General features: G+C 36.3%; 2 protein-coding genes across 5 annotated transcripts; both read left to right on the top strand.

Moving 5' to 3' along the window:
• The first annotated feature begins 206 nt into the window (after positions 1 to 206).
• On the top strand, positions 207 to 8,349 carry nras (NRAS proto-oncogene, GTPase). Its single transcript, XM_043247541.1, has 5 exons — positions 207 to 483; positions 4,749 to 4,880; positions 5,245 to 5,423; positions 6,036 to 6,192; positions 6,351 to 8,349. Exons 2-5 carry the CDS (start codon positions 4,770 to 4,772, stop codon positions 6,468 to 6,470), a joined length of 567 nt encoding a protein of 188 aa, XP_043103476.1. The 5' UTR covers positions 207 to 483; positions 4,749 to 4,769; the 3' UTR covers positions 6,471 to 8,349.
• Positions 8,350 to 8,538: 189 nt separating this feature from the next.
• Positions 8,539 to 20,989, top strand: ampd1. Of its 4 annotated transcripts, none has more exons than XM_043246773.1 (17): positions 8,553 to 8,693; positions 10,273 to 10,281; positions 11,375 to 11,380; positions 12,249 to 12,414; positions 13,381 to 13,486; positions 13,938 to 14,103; positions 14,699 to 14,918; positions 15,580 to 15,709; positions 15,775 to 15,969; positions 16,238 to 16,369; positions 16,454 to 16,617; positions 16,696 to 16,822; positions 17,493 to 17,656; positions 18,894 to 19,014; positions 19,114 to 19,287; positions 19,392 to 19,502; positions 20,509 to 20,989. In XM_043246773.1, exons 1-17 carry the CDS (start codon positions 8,672 to 8,674, stop codon positions 20,662 to 20,664), a joined length of 2,169 nt encoding a protein of 722 aa, XP_043102708.1. In that variant the 5' UTR covers positions 8,553 to 8,671; the 3' UTR covers positions 20,665 to 20,989. The 4 variants fall into 4 exon arrangements, with proteins under 4 accessions (XP_043102709.1, XP_043102708.1, XP_043102707.1 ...); XM_043246772.1 differs by having other exon boundaries at positions 8,554 to 8,693; positions 10,270 to 10,281; XM_043246774.1 differs by lacking the exon at positions 10,273 to 10,281 and having other exon boundaries at positions 8,539 to 8,693.
• Positions 20,990 to 21,614: the final 625 nt, after the last annotated feature.

Raw genomic sequence — 21,614 nt, 5'->3', positions numbered from 1 at the left:
GTCTCTGCTCTTTCTAAATTATATTTACGGGTCAGATGCAAGCGTCGAGTTATGTTAAACAAATATGTTAAAATAGAAAAATCACAATTTTATTCCTATTAGTTCCTGTCGAACTTTTATTATCTTGTTTTTTTTTTTTACGTCATCAGACATGGCCGTATTGCAGCGATAACGCCAGGACTTTTATTTTGACACGATTTGTGGAATTCTGAAGCCGGAAGTCGCCGTGAGTCGTGAAGTTCTGGGGAAGCTGCTTGGTCAACTCTTATTCAAAACTTTGGACAGACTTATTTAACTGCCGTTTTGACAAACCGAATCTGTAGTTTCCTGACTAATCGTGTTCGTGCGAGTTACGTGGCTTCCAGTCGAGCGTGAAGCGGCGATTAAAGTGCTCCTCATGGCATTATTTTGGGCGAGAGAGCAGTAATTAGCAGAGCCCTGTTGATCAGATCAGCCAGAGGTCGCAGAACTGCAGTGTAAGCGGTGAGTTTCCTTCTCCACGCCTTACAGACGCTCTCTATCGCGTTCATACCCGTGCTCGGCTGTTTACATTCATTTTTATGTGTACTGCTACTGTGAATATTTTTAAACCGAGGATTTCCTTATAAAGGCTGTGCCTCAGATCACAGTGAGCTGTCTAAATGGATTTCTTGTGATATTTGTACATGTTAAACGTGTACGTTCTGTGCCAGGTCATCCTATTGGTTTTCTTTAGGGGTTTGACCTAGTATGATCACAAACGTGACATCGATACATGATAATCAGTGAAATTATAAAAGCCATAAGCAAGGCAATTGAATGGTGTGAGACGTTCAAACCAGTTAAAAGTACGCATTTACCAACAGCACAACCATACTTTGCTAACATTATGCTTGTTTCTGTACAATCCAAAAAAAAGCAGGCACTGACTTTAATGGCGTACATTGTGATAAGACATCTGTCTAAATAACAGAATAAGGGAAACTCTTCCTTTCACAAAAATTATACTTGTCCATAATAAGTTGCTCTAGTGTTTTACAGGTAAAGTCAGTGTGATATCTGTTAATTCAAGCCTTTTCCACCACAGAGCCGTAACATAAACATAAAAGCTATTCAGACTTTTTCCTCACAGTTCATAGTTTTTCCTCATAATTATTTTTTTTTCTGCACTGAATAAAAAAAAAGCTAATTGTGGCTTTTCTTATCATTGTAACGTCTCGCAAATATATTTCACAATAATAAAATTTTGCCTCCTAAATTTTGCAATTCTGAATTGTGAGCTCAATTTTGAGGAAAAAATGCAACAATTAGCCTTTTATTTCCTGCCCCTTTTTGGCCAGAAACAAGCTTCCATAATTCTACTTCTGTGTGTTTTATTTTTATATCTGGACTGAATGTCAGTTCTTTCGGTTTGTCTGTTGGTTAGCATTATCCGATTGTCCATACAGTGACATCAGAGGAAAAGGGAAAGTTGCTGAAGAGGAAGAGCATTTCATTTAATTTTGAAGACATGATTATTATTATTATTTTTTTAACATCAATGTGCTCGGGTGCATAGCTTACCATTTGTATTAAATATGCACGTGTAATATTATTGATAGCAGTAAAAAAAAAAAAAAAAAAAAAAGATGTTTTGGGCAGAAATCTGTCTCGGGTTTATGTTGAACAAGTAAAAACAGCTCCGGGGTCAGCGACCTCTGCTTCTCTCTCAGGTTAATGTCTTTTCCTGGCTGTACTCTGAGAATGACTTTGACATTTAGCCGTTCTATAAATAGATTGTAGGGGTAATGTTTGCAGAGGGGGATGCTTTTTTACAGAAACTGTTATTACTATCGTGATGTCAGTGGTCACATGACAGTGGAGAAATTGCTGAACGGCCTGCAGTTTGAGTCATATAAATTACAAGGTACATCAGACAACATTATATTATTCACTGTGCAATATGCTTTTAATTCAGTCTGTGTACTCGGACAACTGCTGAAGCCCACATAAAGCTCAGATGCATGGGTGCTGCTGTCAAGTCGTGAATGAATCAATTTACTGTTTTAATGCATTAGTTGATTCATGACTGAAACATCATCTCGTCCAAGACTCCCTGGAAGAAGAGATTTTCTTTTATCTCAATGGGGCTGGAAAAATAAAGGATAAATAAATAAATGAATCAAGTGCAGCATGTTACGTTTCCTAGTGCTTTTAGAGATGAGTCGACTGAACTATATATTATAATTTTGATTATATGTTATAGCATTTAAAATTTTGGGTGTTTGTGCAATTATGCAATTTTTAGAATAATTTAACGGCCCGGAGTCAATTATTCCCCTATACTATGGTTGTCACACCTCAAGACATTGATCAGATGATGATGATGAGAGAAAATATTAAACAGCAGAGAGCATATGTAAAATAACAACTCTTGATCTAGATCTAGCTAATTGAAGCATAATGATATTAGATAATAATAGCATCCAAAAGGTAAGCTAAGGCGACTAATGTTAAGCTGTTTTCAGAAGCTTCTTTTTATTACTAAATTATATTCCCTGAAAAGTAACAGTTTGCTCATGTTTAAACATGAGCTAAATCAAACATATACTCTACCTGGGCTATGCTAATTAACCCAGGTCTGATCTGATCAGGGGTGCGTTTCCCAAAAGCAACTGTGGTCGCAAGTTCTGTCGCCACCAATAGAGTTCAATAGAAATAACGAGAACGACCATAGTTAGCTTCCAATGGTTTTATGAAACACACCCCTGCCACAAAACCCCCGTGTTGAGTTTGTTACCCCCTCCACCCCCAAAACGCTATTATTAAAGAGAGTTAAAGCAAAAGTAATGAAAACGAGTTCAGTAAATGGATGTAGCACAAACGGAAGACTTTTCTAATGTTACATGATCTTAGCCAAGCGCACCAATATGTGAACATTATCATAACAACGCGAGCCGCGTGATGATTATTATAATACTTGCTATTATGCTGATGTAAGTGTTTGTTTTTCTAAAAAGTTTGCTTTGAACTAGGCAGTACTAGTTAGGACTAGTCAAGATGTCAGCGGCCATACTGGGAATGTTAAAATGCCACTTTGAAAGGTATTTCTGTATTTGGTAAAGAAAAAGAAAGTGGCTGATGATACTACCTCATTTCTTAAAGATCAAAGTCAGATCCTCTTAAGTATCTCTGTTATTTAATCTTTCTCTGAGGCTTCAGGCTTATATTTAAATTTCTCAAAGTGTGAGGCGTTATGTCTCTATGATACCCAACAATCATCACTACATCATATACCCGTTAAAGACTGTGACAGGTACTTGGAGTTTTCCTTACTAAAGATAGATTGACTCGTCAACGTCTCAATTTTTTCCTAAAATAAAGAAAACTAGAATAATTTTAAGTTCTTATATATAAAACAGAAGGATTGTCCCAATGCGTTTACAACGCTTTATCTTTATTTGTTAGTGACAAAATTGCTGATATAAATAAAAGCTTACAAAAATTTTTTTGGAAGAATAAATCCTATAAAATTAAGATATCTGTTTTGTCTTCTAATCGTTCTGGGGGTGGTATGGAAGTCTTGGATTTTAAAGGATTAGTTCGTTCTTTTAGAATTAGTTGGTTACAAAATATCTCTGTAGTACAAATTCTATATTTCGTAAATTAGGTGGTCTAGATATTCTTTTGAAATTGAATTTAACTCTTCTAATTTGGCAATTTCTCTCTATTTCTCACCAACAAGCATTACTCTCTTGGAAGCTGTGTTATGTGCACATCTTTTCTCCCAACAAAGAAATTCTTCAGATAAAAGTCATGCATTTTAGTTTGTGGACAACCTCTTTTTATTGATAAGTTGTATGACAGACGTGTTGTATCTGCTTTAGATTTATTTAAAGATGACGGTACTATACTAAAATGTATGAAGAAGCCTATGCCAGCTAGATCTTTCAATTAATCAAAAGTTTGTCTCAGAGTTATGTGCATTTATTTAAAACATGCCTACGCTTTAATGAGAAGTAAACAATTATGCCCAAACTTTTATTGGATCAAGTTTGTCTTCTTGATTTAAAAAAAATGTAACAGTAGATATATTAGGTGAATGTTACGTTATTCAATATATACATCCCCTAGGTGTACATTTTTCTGGACCAATGTTTTTGACAGCATTCATTGGACTCCCATAGTGCTTCTTTTTTTGAAGTTGAGTAAGAAACTTTATTTCATTTATTCTATCATTGCAATAATTGTTAAATTGCTTTAGAGGAACTTGAGTTGTTATTTATATTGTTTTATAAAATGTGAGTTTTGTATATTGTATGTCAGTGCAGTGTTGTTTTGTGGCAAATGAGCTGTCATTTTTTTCATATTTTTTACTGTATTTATTTGTTTGACCAGTGTGATTGTGGGTTGTGGTTATTTCGCTGTGGCAAGACATAATAATAATAGAAACCATTTGGCGAAGTGATGGAACTGTAATGCGGTCAAAGAGCCTAAAATACATTTTAAAACATTTTGATAGTCAGCGGTTATTTTAAAATGGTAATATTTCATAATAGTGCTGTTTTTACTATATTTTTAAACGGATGTGCCTCTGGTCCCCTCCAAATCTGGATTTAGGCAAAAATGATTACATTAAAGCGGCAAACAATCCAGTATACAAACACAGAAAATATTTTATTTGTGATATTTACACCAGATGTTTTGAAGTATTTATTTGTATGTCAATCTGTTTGCAAGTACTAAAGTGTTATTAATACGTGTGTGCGCTCTCTCTGTCTCTCTCGCAGGTGGTCTCTCAGGACTGTAGGATGACGGAGTATAAGTTGGTTGTTGTGGGAGCAGGTGGTGTTGGGAAGAGTGCTTTAACCATCCAGCTCATTCAGAATCACTTTGTGGATGAATATGACCCTACCATTGAGGTACATAAGTACTTGTGATATAAAAGCTGCTTTTACTTTGTAAATGCACAGAAAGCACTATTTAACTTAATGACAATTTTCTGTTTTAATATATTTTCAAATGTGATTTATTCCTGTGATGCAAAGCAGAATTTTAAGCATCATAAAGAGCATAAATGTCTCTTTTGATAAATTCAGTGCATTACGCTAAACTTTAGTATTTACTAGTGGACTTTTCGTATGACCATCATTATTCGACGTTTTCATTTGTTGTCATGACCTCTGCTGAATATTTAATTAGAATAGGATATATATTTCCAGTAGTCTGTTTAGTTTGATTGATGTAACCAGGCGACTGTCAGACTGATCACTTCCGCATCTTCAGGATTCTTACAGGAAGCAGGTGGTGATTGACGGTGAGACGTGTCTGCTGGACATCCTGGACACTGCAGGTCAGGAAGAGTACAGCGCAATGAGGGACCAGTACATGAGGACAGGAGAGGGTTTCCTCTGTGTCTTTGCCATAAACAACCTCAAATCCTTCGCCGATGTGCATTTGTACAGGTCAGCAAGCTGATGAAAGGGGTTTGCTGTATTTTATGAATCATCTGGATTTTTAAGGGGCCATGACATGGATGTTTCTTGAGGTGTACTTAATACATTTATTGCATACAAAAAAAAAATTATGTGCAAAAGTGACTATTTTCAACCCTCATTCTGACCCTCTGGAGGTCCGGTGTTCTGCAGAGTTTAGCTCCAACCCTAATCAAACACACCTGAAGCAGCTATTCAGTGTCTTACTAGGTATACTTAAACTTTTAGGCAGGTGTGTTGAGGCAAGTTGGAGCTACTGTGGCCCTCCAGGATCAAGTTTGATGACCCCCATCTAAATAAAACCACCTATTTTTAAGGGGAGGGTCTGTTAAGATTCGTAAGCAATTAGCCACTGTTATGATTGGCTAACGTTGGCCAACTGTATCAATGCCACGTGCGAGGCAGTTTTCTTGGTAGTTTGCAACTTATACAACTTATAGGATGTCTTATTCGCCAAAAAAAATCTCATAAGACCTCTTTAAAGCAACGGTAAAACGAGTGAATGAAGTGTAAGACGTATCAATGATGTCATAATTTCTATTATAAATATGGCGTGTTTGTAATAAGATAATGTCCTTTTAGAGAACAGATCAAGCGCGTGAAGGACTCTGACGATGTCCCCATGGTCCTAGTGGGGAACAAGTGTGATTTGGCCAGAACGGTGGACACCAAGCAAGCTCAGGAACTTGCCAGAAGCTACGGCATTGAGTTTGTAGAAACCTCTGCCAAGACCAGACAGGTGGGCGAAGACTGTTCATCAGTTCTCGGTTTTGTTTCTCCGCTTTTCAGGAAACAGTTTGTCTATTAACGTAGGTGATTGATTTAACTGTAATATCAAACCAGGCGTGCCTCTTCAATGCTAAAAGATATCCTTTGTCTATTTTATTTGTTTTTCAGGGAGTTGAGGATGCTTTTTACACCCTCGTCCGTGAGATCCGGCATTATCGCATGAAAAAGCTCAACAGCAGAGAAGACAGGAAGCAGGGCTGTCTGGGCGTGTCCTGTGAAGTCATGTGACTGCACTGCCTCCCCTTTCTTTTAGTTTTTTTTGTTTTATTAGCATTTGTTGACCAGGCAGCTGGAAGCCTCATGACCGCGCGTGCACAGAGTTGGCCCTCTGCTGGCTGAAAGGGATTCATGCACAACTGGTCATCTTTCCCGTTGGCCTGCTGAAATAAAAAAAAAATGAGGCCATTGGACACATACGTGTTTCAACAGAGGCTTGTTTGTCTCATTTAGTACTTGGGTTTTCCCTGTTCATTGGGAAGCAAAAGGTAAACGGGCATTGAGTTCTTCTTTCTTGACTTCTGAGCTGTTTTGAACACAGCAGCGCATTGGCATTGATGGAAATAAATTCTAAATTGTAAAAGGGTGCATCTTGTACGTGCACACATTTCACCACAAAATTGAAATTAACTAGGCAGTTATATTTTGATGCTTTTTTTCACATTTTTTTATACATCCCTCCTTGAAATTCTCATCATAATGCATCCAAATGTTATCCTTAATGATTGTATCTGTTGTTGTGGTGCAGTAACATGTTTTATTTTAATAGCCCTGAAGGCAGTCTTAACACCTAAAACTATGATGCATAAATGCTTCAGATTTTATTTCTCGTTGTAGTTATGAGAATTGAGGAGGAGATGTGCTTAATTGCCAACAAATATGTGACTAAAATGCAAAAACCCGTAATACTCCTATAAATATTGTTAATATCGTTTACCAAAAGTATAATTTTGTATTTGTTATTTTGATTTTTAGGGTGAAACTTAGCATTTTTAAGATTCACCCAAGAATGTTTTAATTAGTTTATAGGCAAGAGAAGGACCTGGGTTTTTAAATCGTATTTAAATTGGGATTCATGTAATAAGACCTTCCCCATTTATCTTTAAAATAAAAGTTATCTTCAGTTCTCTCTTAAAAAAAAAAAAAAAAAAAAAAAAAAAAAAAAGACCTTTATAAGAGAGAACTTGAAATGCCCTTTAATCTTAATCCGCAGGTTCAGTGCTCAGGAATACTGTGAACGCAGAAGTTCTTCAGAAATGTGTGGGATTATTTCTGTTTGTTTCTTTCCCTGTTGCCTTTCTTTTCTCTTTTTTTTTATTTTCTGTTGTAGCCAAAGAGTTTGTTTAGCATTTACGTTTTTGTCTCGTATACTGTCTAGAGTTACTTTTATCCTCTTTGCTCACGGATGTTAATTGTATATTTTGACATGTATAATGCGTAATGATTAGAATGATTTGGTTTCGATCGGATTACACGCATGGGATGTGATGGATCTTACTTAAAGGGCCTTTTGAATCATGGTGCTGCTGGTGGACAAGCCAAATCTGTGTGCCACCTTCTGCGTCCTGTATAGCATGACATCTTTTAGCCCATGTTAAATTATGTCTTAAATCTTCCAATGAAAGCTGTACAAATGCGTTCAGTTCGGAAATGTTTATTTTGATGCCTGAAGTCTCTACTTGAAAGCCAGTGAAGGTTTATCAAGCTGTTAAAACTGTTATAGGTGTTGACTATCATGTTATTTATATGGCATTTATATGAACCTGTGCCTGATTTCATTAACACTGAAATCTGAAACATGTTTTCATTAATAGTACTGTGTTTGGCCTTCTGTCTTGGCTTTAACAGAGGTAGGATGTTTCTAGAAAATACGAACTAAGTTTGCCAATACGTTAACGATTCTTTCTTTTTCAGCTGTATGAAAACTTGATTTCTGATGTATTTTGCCGTTTTAGCACAATTTATTAGTATCACAGACTTTCTTTAATCAGAAAATTGTGAAAACAAACATTTCATGTCTTTTTTTTGGGCGGGAAATATTAATGTGTATTGGATGTTTAATGTGCCTATCATATTGCAAGTTTTACCAGTAAATTAATTGAAAACTGAGCATATTGCGTGCATTTCTACTACATATCTGTGTGTGTGTGTGTGTGTGTGTGTGTGTATGCTTACATAATCTCGCTCTTCCCATGTGTTAGCTTGGCACTCGAACCTGTCTGTCTGTTAAAACTTAAAATAGAGCTGAACACACAGAACCTGGAGTCTCAAGCCCCTCGTATCCAGTACACAGCTCTGGTTACAGTGGGTAACCACTGCTTAATATTGCCCCAGTGCAGTGTCCAACCCCACACTTCCCCGCTACCGAGGAGCAGTGTCGGACCGGCCAGCTTTCTACAGCAAGAGCGATAGTGTCAGAACCAGCAGCCAACATGCCCAAAGTCGCTGTGCCCGGTGAGTGTCCATTCACCACCAGAATCCACCACACAAAGAAAAGATTTGGGTTTGACAAAACATACTGCCATGAAATGTGTGTTTCGTCAGATTAAAATGAGCACAAATGCTTAACTGGTTTGTATGCAAAGTTTTGCGAAGAACAGAACGTGTTGCATAATATCTGGACACCATCGTGGTCTCAAGCAGAAACCGTAATCTAGGAATGGGAGTGTCTGAATAGTTATTCCTGCAGATCAACTCGTACACTCGCTTGTACGCTAGGGTAGGTATTCCAGCTACTATTTTTGGAGGTGTGGATATGGCGAGTTTAATTCAACGAAAAGAGCAACTGTCGGGCTTCAACTGTGTCCCCTGATGTTTTAATGAACGCCAGCTGAATAAAAATAGAGGTGTTAGGTTTTCAGGCCTGTGATCTTTCTTCATTAACACCTGTGATTAGGCTCATTCTCTTTGTTAAGATACAGACCGGAGTGCAATCTGGATCATATTTTTATGCATTCATGCAGGGGTTTGCGTGCTTTTTGCAGCTGTGGCAATGTGGAAGATGGATAGGTCTGATAAGTAAGTTTTTGGTGGCTTACGGTTTTGTCGCATCAGTTACTGCAGATAGAAGCATGCCTAAAAAAAATGCAAGAGATCCTTTTGCTGGTCTGAGGATTCTAGTGACTCGAATGTCACGCTGGTGCTTGACACACTGTAACTCATTTAAAGTTTATTTTTACTTCATAAATGTTAGTCCACTGTGTTCTCAAGCCCTAGCGCGTGCAGTGCACGGTGCAGAATGTTAATCATTTGAACAAAATAAATGGAATCTTAAAAATTACAAAAGCGGCAGAAAAATAACTGCTAGAACGCAAAGCAACATTAAGAAACAAGCATATGCAAACTTTTGAAGCGGGTCATTTTTGTACATTCAAATGGCTTATTTAGGCATACTGAATAAAAAAAAAAATATATAAAAAAAGTGCAATTGTTAAAAGCACATTTGCATTAGATTCTGTAAGGGGTGTGTAAACTTATGATCACATCTGTATTCTGTTCTTCTGAGTAGGATATTGGGTTGATTCTATCGTTAGACATGCTGCTTTTCGTGTGCAGGCTAAGAATAATCAGAATTTAAATTTGCAGACTGTGATAGGATATCAGTCACTGATATCACCAGGTTTAAAAATAGAAACGCTATCATTTCGAGGCAGAAGGGAAGGCCACATACTGGCTGAGCTTCAGAGAGAACAGACGGCAGGCCATTATAATTATCTAATTAATATTTTTAACACCCATGTTAGCTTGAGCCTAGTACTGGAAAGTGTGTCATTTATTAGATGTCAATACATTTGTCTCTGCTTGTTATTAAGCCTGACAGGAGAAAGTAAATCATTAGTTGACTGATGGTGAGAGTTTAGGGAGGAACTATCCGTTTGGCTGACAAACATCGAATAGGGGAGGGTTATGATTTTGTAACTGTGCTATTTAATTTCTAGTTTTGGTCCGTGTGTTGTGACTGTAACTTGTCGTTTGCCCCTCTCTACATGAATCCTGTCCCATGTCTGATGGGTACATGTTACTAACCCAGCAGAGGAGAAGCGTAAGTATTGGGAGGAATCGTAGTCGAATGATTGTTTGAGTGTTTGGAAAGGGCATGAACTCGTAGATATGGGAATCTCAGTACCAGTCCCATACTGCAGTATCCAATAGATTGACCATGAAACTCCAGGTGGATACACTGTGTGCGATTTTTGTATGAACAGAGAAGAAGATTGTGTATGTTTAGTTGTCACAATCCATGACTTTTTTTTTAAAGCGATAGCTGTCATTCACTCAGCCTCGAGTTGTTCCAAAATTGTATGATGAACACCCAATATGGTATTTAGAGGAATGCTGTCCAAAAATATCATCAGAGGAAAGAAATTCTTTCAGATTTGGATCAACACGAGGGTGAGTACATGACAAAATTATATTTTTGGGTGAACTATATTGATGATTGTGGACTGTGGTCTGGGCCAGAAGTAATTCGGGCCTCTAGCTGAGCTTTAGATTGCCATTTATTCAGCTCCCTATCGAGTAGATCAGTATATCGTGTAAACAAATTTCTAACTACACGCTGGGGAAACCGATTGGGACTATTTATATCAATACACTGACTGCTCAAGTAGGAAGCTGATTGAGATGAGTAGTTTGTTTTGATGTAATTTGCAAAAAAAAATTCCCTGATTTGACTGTTAAAAAAACAACAACAAAAAAAACTATTGTAAGTGAACACTAACAAAAGTTTGCCTTTGTGTGAGGAAAAAAGTAATAAATAGTGAAATGTCAAGCCTTGTTTGAGTACTTTTTAAAATGTCTGTAATCTTGAGATTTTGAAAATGACATAGAGATGAGCATGTTTTTTTCTTTTTTTACATGTGATTTTGTACTTTCTATTTTATAAGTTATTGCCGTTTCTTTTCTATATGAAACCTTTTTTAAAAAAATTCATGACTCTTGCTTTACAGGTTGCCTGCCCAAAGAGATCTGAATTAATATTACAGATTTACTTTTTTTTTTTTTTTGGCATGTGTGATCCCTGAAATATAAATAAAATGACTGATGCGTTTCTTACTAATTCAGTCTAACCTATAACCTTTTCTTTTCAATGTTTTGGACTTCCCTTTGCCCAATCTGTGGAAATGAATAATCAGAAGGGAGTAAGTATAAAGGAACCCGTCCGATATCGACATGTTAAAACTGCTTCGAATATCCGTCTCTATATTTTATTCATTTGTTTGTTTTAAGTGAAAATATACAATGGGGTCCAAAAGTGTGAGACTAAATGTTTTGGGCCTTACATATAAAGCATGAGCCAAAAAATGACATTATGACATAAAACAATTAAAAATCATTAATAATTTGTTATAGGTCACTAATAAAGTAAATTTGTAACACTGATGTCAAATCCTTTATACAAAGTTTCTTGCTTGAATATATCTGTATTCACTGATATGCTAAATACCAAAAAAAAAAAAAAAAAAAAAAATATCTGAAAGCAAATAGCGCAAGTAAAATGAGTATTTGCACCCCACTGTAGTTCATAAGCAAACAAATGAATAAGTTGTGTATTTCTGTGCATGTTTATGATTTCTAAAAAGCTTTTAAGATGTCCGTTAATTTCTAAGTTATGATTTGGGTTGTGCTGTTGTTAGATGATGATGTGTGTCTTTGCTTTTTATGAATTTGTCATAGTTTCGTTCATCTGCGCATGGGAGATTTTGTTCAATCGCTACTAGTGTTCACAGAGACTCAGCAGTTGAATCATTCTGGAAAAAGTGTCATACTTTTGCCAAAAGCATGCTCTGATTAGAAAGTTTATCATTAGAATGAGAGTTGATTGTTCAATTATAATCTTCTGGACAATATTTTATTTTATACTTAAATGATGTCCATGCATCTTTTCTGCTTTGGGGCCTTTTAGATGTTTTTGTCTCCTTTATGCTGTGCTTTGGTTGCCGCCGTCTCTTCAAATAATGAATCTTCTCTAAAACCGGTGTTGTGCGTGCTTTGTTTTCTGGTCACCAGAGACGGATGATCGCACGCGTGCATTCGCAGAGCGCGTCTTTGCTTCAGAGACCAAAGAAGATGATGTCCGTGATGAGATATCCCTGTTTGATGTGGCCGATGACTGTCCTATCCTCAACCAAGAGCTGGCCCAACATATAACCGAGGATGATGATGAGGAGAAGCGGTCAGTGTACAACTTATACAACTGTATACCCTGTTTTAATTATGTAACTGCTTTTTAAAGAATGGGTTAGTGCAATAAACGAATGGGTTAGTGTAATAAATGTTGTTTCTTTTGCTTTGTAAAAAGTTTCTCAGGCGAGATCAGACATGTTTTTGTTTTCAGCCATATTTTTCTGGGCCAGTAATATGTAACTGTGAGTGTACATCTTTTTGTAAAAGGAAAGCACATTTGTCTAAACTGCTCTTAAATAATGTCAATAATTAGTTGCAATAATTTTAAATAATCTCTTACTATGCAAGTCTTACAGTAGCCATCATTGGTTTAAAAAAAACCACTGTGATAAAACAAGTGCCCATTCGAGTTTTTGTCATATATATATATATATATACAAGTAAATGTGATACAAATAATGACACAATTGAATTTTTTTTTTTTGTAATTCCCGGAATGCACATTTCAAAGTAGAATTACTGGCTATAGCTTTATATATAACATGTTTCCTAAATATTTTCCTAAACATTTCATATAACATGTTTGTAGATATTGAGGAAACACGTTATGTTAAATAGTTAAATCACCTTAGTTTTAGCGTAAGTGTAAGTGCAAGGCTTCTCATCTAGTTATAAAGCTGTACAAAAAAAATTATGTTGCCTAAAGCTGCACACTGGTATTTATTGTTACGTATGTTGGCTTTAGAAGAGTCAAAAACTTACTAGAATTGTATTTGTGGGTTAGTGTATCTCCCGAAGCTTGTGTTTTGGATACTTTGGTTCAAAATGAGCCATTTTTACCTGGAAATGGCCATTGATTTGACTTGGCCTGAAATGACCCTGTTCATCTTTTCCAGAATGCAATACCAAATAACACAAAGTACATCATATAAAGCCATTGTAAATGTATATAAACGCTTAATAGTCTGAGAATAAGTTCCATCCTGACCCAATCTTAAACCAATCCCCTGCACAGTAAGAAGCATCTCAGTCGCACTCAGGCTGTGCTAGAAGATAAACCAACCTACTTGGAGGTCCCACACTTCCAGAGAGTGGCCATCACTGGCGATTACGCTGCTGGGGTACGTGTCAACATATAACTTCCAGGAACTGACTGGAACATGTACATGTTATGTAAGTTTTGATTTGCACACTGCCCTTTGCAGGTAACTAGCCAGCTTAAATAGATCAGCCAAGGAGTATCTATCTTAGCAGGTGGAGCCCATCCCGGATATAGTTTCTGAAATGTATATCTGACATTTAGGAGGGGGTTTTAAGAGAGTTCAGGAATTCACTTTTCACATGTAGTCATCAATTCTTGCCTACTCTTGCCTATCTCAGATTTAAACTCATTCACCCTTGCACGACGTCAAGGACATTATGACTTTTTTGACATAGTGTCATCCAGTCAGCGCACTCTATTACGTATACATTTGCATTTGTCAATAAATGACATTTTCAGTCAGAGATATAGGCACGTCAGATATAAGAATCAGCATGCACAGAATCACACCCTTCCCAAATGTTCTGCAGGTGACCATGGATGACTTTGAGCTGGCCTGTAAGGGCCTGTACCGTGCCCTGACTATCAGAGAGAAGTACATGAGGCTGGCTTACCAGAGATTCCCCAACACTCCCTCTCAGTTCTTATGCAAGATTGAAGGAGAACAGTGGAAACCTGAAGATCAAGTGCTCCCAGGTAATAACAGAAACAGAATTCCACGATAAAAACATAAATATTTGAATTGAAGGCACGTTCAAATCATCATTCAAAAGTTGTTTTTTTAAAACTGTAAGACCTTTGTTAATCTTTCGAATCAAATCAAGATATTTCTTTTTAAGAGAATAAATCATAAAATAAAGTGAGTGTTTTTGTTTTCTTTTTTCACGAAAAAAGTGTCTGTTAAAATTACGGTTAACCACTGATGTGACGTGGATGGACTATTTTAACAATGTCTTCGCTGTCTTTCTGGGCCTTGAATATTTCAGTTGCACTGGTGTCTGTGCAGGGTCAGAAAGTTCTTATATTTCATCGAAAATATCTTGTAATTATATAATTTGTGTTGAAATTATACAAATCGAAGTCGAAGATGAACAAAATGTCTTTTCTGGTTTTGAACAACATGGGGGTGATTAATGAAAGCATTTTAATATTTGGGCGAACTATCCCTTTACGTTGTTGACTTAATGCTTTTACTACTTTTATACTATCTCACTGTAAAAAAAAATGTGTTTGTCAACTGAAGAATTATTTATGATTTAGAGAGAAATATAACATAACTGTTGTGTTGCAGTCTTCACCTCTCCTCCTAAGTCTGGCGAGGATCCTTTCTGCACAAAGGACTTCCCACCTAACCTCGGCTACGTCGCTCGCATGAAGGATGGTGTCATCTACGTCTACAAAGATGCAGCATCTGCTGATAAACACCAGCCTCTGAACCACCCCGGTCCAGATCTTGTTACCTTCATAGACGACATGAACTTCCTCATTGCCTTGATTGCTCAGGGCCCAACGTAAGTTCACAAAGTCACTGCAGATCTATCACTATCTAGTCACTATCCCTGTGAAATTATTAATCATGATCAATCTAATCAAAAATAAAAGTTTCTGTATGTGTAATATATGTGTGTGTGTGTGTGTGTGTGTGTGTATTATGTATATTTAAAATACAAATGCACACACATACAGTATATATTTTGTAATATATACATGTACATATTTAAATAATTTATATTATATATTAGTATATTTAACATACATATATATTTATATATATAATTTTTTTGTAATATATACATGAATGTGTGCGTATTTATATACACATAGTAAACATAGAGTGGTAAAAGTTTGACTCAATAACATTTTATTTTAAATCTTTTTCAAATAATTGTCTTATCTGTGCTAAGGCTGCATTTATTTGAAAATTATCTGATGGCACATATGTTCACAGCAGATATTACCCTCCATGAGTCTTCAGTGATCCTTCATAAATCATCCTGAGTGTTGTTTTTTAAGCTCAAAAGAAAGCATTCATTAGAAACAGAAAACATTTGTGACATTATACATGTCTTAATCGTCACTTTTGATCACTTGAATGCATCCTAGCTGAATAAAAATGTTTTCTTTGAAAGCTCTTACTGACTCACTGAACTATCCTTGTGTTTTGTTTCTCAGAAAGACGTACACCCATCGTCGTCTGAAGTTCCTCATGTCCAAATTCAATGTGCATGAGATGCTGAACGAGATGGAGGAAATGAAAGAGCTGAAGAAAAATCCCCACAGAGACTTTTACAACTGCAGAAAGGTATGACGTCCGATATGTCATTTATATTACCACAAATCTTGACAGTTATGTTGTTCTCATTGCAGGTTGATACTCACATCCACGCAGCTGCCTGCATGAACCAGAAGCATCTCCTCCGCTTCATCAAGAAGTCCTACCGCGTGGATGCGGATCGCGTGGTGCATAATCTGAAGGGCAAGGAAATGACCATGAAGGAGCTTTTTGCATCCCTTAACCTGCACCCCTATGACCTGACTGTCGATTCCCTGGATGTGCATGCTGTGAGTATCACACAACACCTCACACAGATTCTTCAGGGCCTGGTTACCCAGACATGAGTGGAAAATATATAGAGAATCACCATGGAAGTTCAGAACTAAAAATAATGCGTCAAGGTATCCTTTTAGCACTATGCAGTGCTCTTTATGCAGTTGTCATGTGCTCTATTTTTAGACCATCACAAAACCCATGAGCTGTTTTGACAGCATTCTCAGCGCTCCTAATCGTTTGTGATTACTCCAAAGCTGTTTCTGACTCTACTTCATGCAGGGTAGACAAACCTTCCAGCGTTTTGATAAATTCAATGCCAAGTACAACCCTGTGGGTGCCAGTGAGCTGCGTGATCTTTATCTGAAGACTGAGAACCACATATCCGGAGAGTATTTTGCCACTATTATTAAGGTAAGACTTGGGTGAATCGTGCCGTTGCTGATTTACACGAACGGGAAACCAATCAAATCAGCCGTAATCTCTGGAATCTCACAGGAAGTTTCTAGTGACCTGGAGGATGCCAGATACCAGTACGCAGAGCCTCGTCTGTCCATCTATGGCTGTAACCCTAATGAGTGGACCAAGCTTGCAAGCTGGTTTAACAAGCACAGAGTCTTTTCTCCTCACCTCAAGTGGATGATTCAAGTGCCCAGAATCTAGTATGTGAACCGTTTTAATTTCTCACACTCAGTCTTAATGGAAAGTGCACTAACGGTTTATCTCTTGTCCCTCTTTAGTGACATTTTCAGAGGCAGGAACTTTGTGCCACACTTTGGAAAGATGCTGGAAAACATTTTCCTTCCTGTTTTCCAGGCCACCATTGACCCGCACTCCAACCCTGAGCTGAGTGTCTTTTTGAAGCATGTGAGTGAACCTGGGAAAAAAAGTTACAAATAATTTTTGTCTCATATATAATACTGTTTGGGGTCAGTAAGATTTTATCTTTGTTTTTTGTTTTCTTTAAGTACTTTTACTCAGCGGGATGTATTAAATTGATCAAGAATGACAGGAAATAAATTTTTTAAGGATAAACTATTCATTCTGTTTATTGAAGATTCCTAAAAAAAATGTATCATGGCTTCCAAAAAATAGCAGAACCGCTCTTTATATAGCCAAATTATCTTAAATCAAGAAGGATAAGCAAAATAAACTTTTTTTTTTTTTTTTTTTTTTTTTTTTTTTTTTTTTTTTTTAATAAGATTATTTTGCTTACCCCATTGGCAGATGATTTTGCTTATTTCAAACAAAAACAAGACAATAGTTTTGTCTTTTTCTAGAAAATCCTTCTTGATTTGCTTCAAAACAAGACAAAAAAGCATTAGAGCATAGAAAAGCATTTTTTGCAGTGCAACGATTTATGAATGGCACTAAAGACTGGAGTAATGATGCTGGAAATTCAGCTTTGTCATCACAGAAATTAATTAAATTTTAAAATATATTAAATTAGAAAGCAGCTATTTTAAAATACGATACTATTTCACTGTATTACTGTAGCCTGTTAACCCCTTCACCCTTGTGTTTTGTGTCTCTACAGGTGACTGCATTTGACAGTGTGGATGACGAGTCCAAACACAGCGGTCACATGTTTTCCACAAAAAGCCCCAAACCTGAGGAGTGGGACGCTGTGAAGAACCCATCATACTCTTACTGGATTTACTACATGTATGCAAACATTGCCCGAATCAACCAGCTGCGCAAGTGAGTAACTCAGTAGCACAAAAACAGTAAGCAGACTGAGACTGGATCATTTCTGTGCTTTCTACTATCATTACGGCCAATAATAGGGGTTTCCTTCCATACAAAACCCCGTCTGTGTGTAATGAATCCCACACCGTTCATCTCAATGATATGAATAATACAATAATAGCTTTGGGTAAAAGCATCTGCAAAATGACAATGTAAATGTAAATTGCACCACCCGCAGGGAGAAGTGTGTTTTTACTTTCTAAGTGTTTGAAGTCTAAAATTTAATTTGTCAATAATTATTTTGAACAATAAAATTGACATGTATTTACATTTGAATGAGTGCAGTTGCAAAAACGGATAACCATTTTCAAAAATCATGTTTTTTCTTCTAACTGCAATTGGATTGTTTTATTTTTTTAAGTAAAAATAACAAAAAAAATACAGTTAATAAAAAAAACATTTTCTAAATGAACTCTTTGTTAGTCATTTAGAAAAGACACACATGGGATGCATTTATTAAATAAAAATATTATTAAAATATATTAATTACATATTAATTATACTCATATATTACATATTTAAAAGTGAAATATTTAAAATAGATTTTATATTTGAATACATTTGGAATTTGAATGTAATTTATTCCTGTGATGCATACCATTTTTTTAAGCATCATAACTCTGGTCTTCAGTGTCACATGATCCTTCAGAAATCATTCCAATATGCTGATTAGCTGCTCAACAGACATTTATTCTTATTATTAATGTATTATTAGTATTATTTAAAAATATATATTTTTGTGGAATTTCTCCTATAATGTTTTATCAATTTAATACATTATTGTTCAATAAAGTTATTGAAAAAGGTATTTAAAAAAATACACCACTTTTAAACAGTAGTGTATATAGAGTCCTGAAAATTGTCAAGATTTAGGCGTGGGCTGTAAGCAACCAACTAGCGCTAGATGCCCAGAACACCCTGGTACTGTGGCAGTGAGTTTTGCACACAAATGCATCGTTCACTTCAATCTATTAAAAATCTACAATTGAACTCTTTGTTAGTAATATACATTGCCAAGATTGCAGTTTTTCAAATAGTTGTATCTCGGGACATATCAGTCCTATCATAACAAACCATGCATCAAGGGAAAGCTTATTTATTCAGCTTTCAGATGAGTATTGAACCTTAGGACTGCTTTTGTTGTCCACTAAGATGCATTTACTATGTGCTGTGTGTTTGTGGCGTCCAGGGAGAGAGGTATGAACACATTCCAGTTCAGACCTCACTGTGGAGAAGCTGGAGCTGTCACTCACCTGCTGGCCTGTTTCATGACTGCGGACAACATCTCTCACGGTCTCAACCTCAAGAAGGTTCATACACCATTTACCCTGACCAATACACCTTACTGCCTCACCTTTACCCCCATACAATTTCTCCGTCTTCACTCACTGTCTCCTCACACCTCACAGAGCCCTGTCCTGCAGTATCTGTATTACCTGGCCCAGGTCCCCATTGCCATGTCCCCACTCAGCAACAACAGTCTGTTCCTGGAGTACAACAAGAACCCTCTTCTGGAGTTCCAAAAGAAGGGACTGATGGTGTCTCTCTCCACGGATGACCCCATGCAGTTCCACTACACTAAGGTGCAGCTTCAGCTTTTTTTTGTAACAAATTAAATTAGATGCTGCTTCTCCCTCTCTTCCTTTGACTTCACGTCTGTGTGTTTTTTTGAACCCTGCATCGCTAGGAGCCCCTTATGGAGGAATATGCCATCGCAGCCCAGGTGTTCAAGCTCAGCACCTGTGACATGTGCGAGATCGCCAGAAACAGCGTTCTCCAGAGCGGCCTGTCTGCTGAGGTGAGGTCATCTGACCAAACACATCGCTGTTTTTTAATGCGTAATCGGACTGATCTAGACCCAAGGTGTAGAGAGTGTGAAGCTGACGTCATGCCACGTAGAGTTCTGGGAAACTTTTGTTTATACGCCATTTTGAAACGATCTTGTGTAAACCGACATACTTGTGACATGCTCTTGAGAGGAACACAATATTGAATGAGGAAAACAGAGGGCATTGCTTGTTTTTCTGCTTTGAATTGATTAGTAAAGGCATGAACACTGACAGTTGGAGGGACGTGGTTAATGATGTCATGCTTATGCCCAAGCTGTCGAACTGATGTCATCAGAGAAGACCCGTTGTTTTAGAGTGGAGGAGCATTTTCAGATTTGGATTAAAGATTACAAAGGATAAATATATATATATATAAATATATAATATATATATATTAGACGTTAAAGTTCATACAATTGTAATTAAAATATTTATAAATACTGCTGAAATAGCATTGATTAAAATGTATATATTAAAACTTCATTTTTCCCAATATTTTAAATAAGCCTTTATTTTATATTATCAGTTATCATTTTAATTTAAGCATAAGTAATTTTTTTCAATTATTATATAGCTTGGATTTATTTAAATTTATTCTTAATTTTCTTTTTGCACTTAAAGGACAGATGATTTCTAATGGCTCCATTATCCATTATAATGATTCCAACTCATACATTTTTAGAGTTACACATTTAATGAGATGTTTTCGTTGACTTTAAGTAACATTATCTTCTGAAGTACTGCTTTACAGCTGAGTTGCACCTTTCAACATCAAGCTTAGTATTATACTGATTATACTGATGCCTTTTGTAATCTCAGATGATCTCGTTTTAAACTTGATCTAGCTGGGTTTCTCTAACTGATTCTGCTATCCTCCTGTGTCCGTGAAGCTGCTTTTACACAATCTGTATAAAGCGATATTAGAAATAAAGGTGACTTGACATTTCAACATGATCTTTTTTCTCACACAAACAGGAGAAGATTCACTTCCTTGGTTCCAACTACCTGTTGGACGGCCCTGAAGGCAATGACATCCGCAAAACCAACGTGGCTCAGATTCGCATGGCCTACCGCTACGAGACCCTGTGCTATGAGCTGAACCTCATTAGGGAGGGCGTTATGGCTGACTAAACAAACACGCATGAAAAGTGGATTGTTCTGGACTCTTCTTAAATTATGTCACTTCCAACGACATTTATGTTACCATCAATTTAAAGGCCATGAGATAACATGCATGAACCTGACACTCCAGAATATATTCTGAGTCTTCTTGTACACAGGTCTCTGATTCATCGTTGGCTTGTGCAGTTTGTCTTATGTCTGATCTGTAGGTCAGGTTTACAGTTAACGAAGTTTACATCTCCTTTGTGACTTATTGTATTATGTTTTTTGTGGTTGTGCTTTGGAAAAAAAAACCTGTTACAGTTGACTCGGTAAACATAATATATATTCAAAATATACAGTGTTGTGTTTTTTTTTTTATATATATTTAACACAGAATTAAAAAAGGTTTTCTCAATTTGTTTTCTCATAACATGCCATAATTTAAATATCTTTACCTTTTGTGAGCAGAAAAAGTTTTAAAAAGGACATCAAAACCACTACCAGATCTTCCCATCTGCAGCTTTGAAACGTCATTTGCACTTCTGCAAAATAATATGAATCGTGACACATTCTGTAAACATCACATGAGTACATGAGAACCAATGACATTTGATGCCATTGACGCCAAACCAGGCATGATGTGTCATGCATCTTAAAAAAACTTTTTTATAAAAAAGATATCGGTAACACCTTGTCAATGTATTAACTAACATGATCAAACAATACATTTATACAGTAACGTTAGTTCATAAAAATACAACAGTTCATTGTTGGTTCATGTTAGCTCAGTGTATTAATGTTAACAAACACAACTTGTGATTAATGTATTAGTAAACGTAGAAATTAGAATTAACACATTAATAAATACTGTAGAAATATTGATCATTCTTAGTTCATATAGTTAACTAATGTTAACTAGTGAACCTTATTGTAAGACGTTTCCAAGATACTGAGTGAATATCATATAAAATTTAAAT

This window comes from Puntigrus tetrazona, chromosome 8 (genome assembly GCF_018831695.1).
Source record: "Puntigrus tetrazona isolate hp1 chromosome 8, ASM1883169v1, whole genome shotgun sequence".
NCBI lineage: Eukaryota > Metazoa > Chordata > Actinopteri > Cypriniformes > Cyprinidae > Puntigrus > Puntigrus tetrazona.
This window is presented reverse-complemented; position numbering and strand designations above follow the sequence as displayed.

Excerpts from the sequence above, each read along its gene's own strand:
- nras (XM_043247541.1), top strand. The coding sequence starts at position 4,770 with ATGACGGAGTATAAGTTGGTTGTTGTGGGAGCAGGTGGTGTTGGGAAG. Across the intron at positions 4,881-5,244 it reads AATATGACCCTACCATTGAG|GATTCTTACAGGAAGCAGGT; the intron begins GTACATAAGTAC and ends CCGCATCTTCAG. Across the intron at positions 5,424-6,035 it reads GCCGATGTGCATTTGTACAG|AGAACAGATCAAGCGCGTGA; the intron begins GTCAGCAAGCTG and ends ATGTCCTTTTAG.
- ampd1 (XM_043246772.1), top strand. The coding sequence starts at position 8,672 with ATGCCCAAAGTCGCTGTGCCCG. Across the intron at positions 13,487-13,937 it reads CTGGCGATTACGCTGCTGGG|GTGACCATGGATGACTTTGA; the intron begins GTACGTGTCAAC and ends AATGTTCTGCAG. Across the intron at positions 14,104-14,698 it reads TGAAGATCAAGTGCTCCCAG|TCTTCACCTCTCCTCCTAAG; the intron begins GTAATAACAGAA and ends GTTGTGTTGCAG.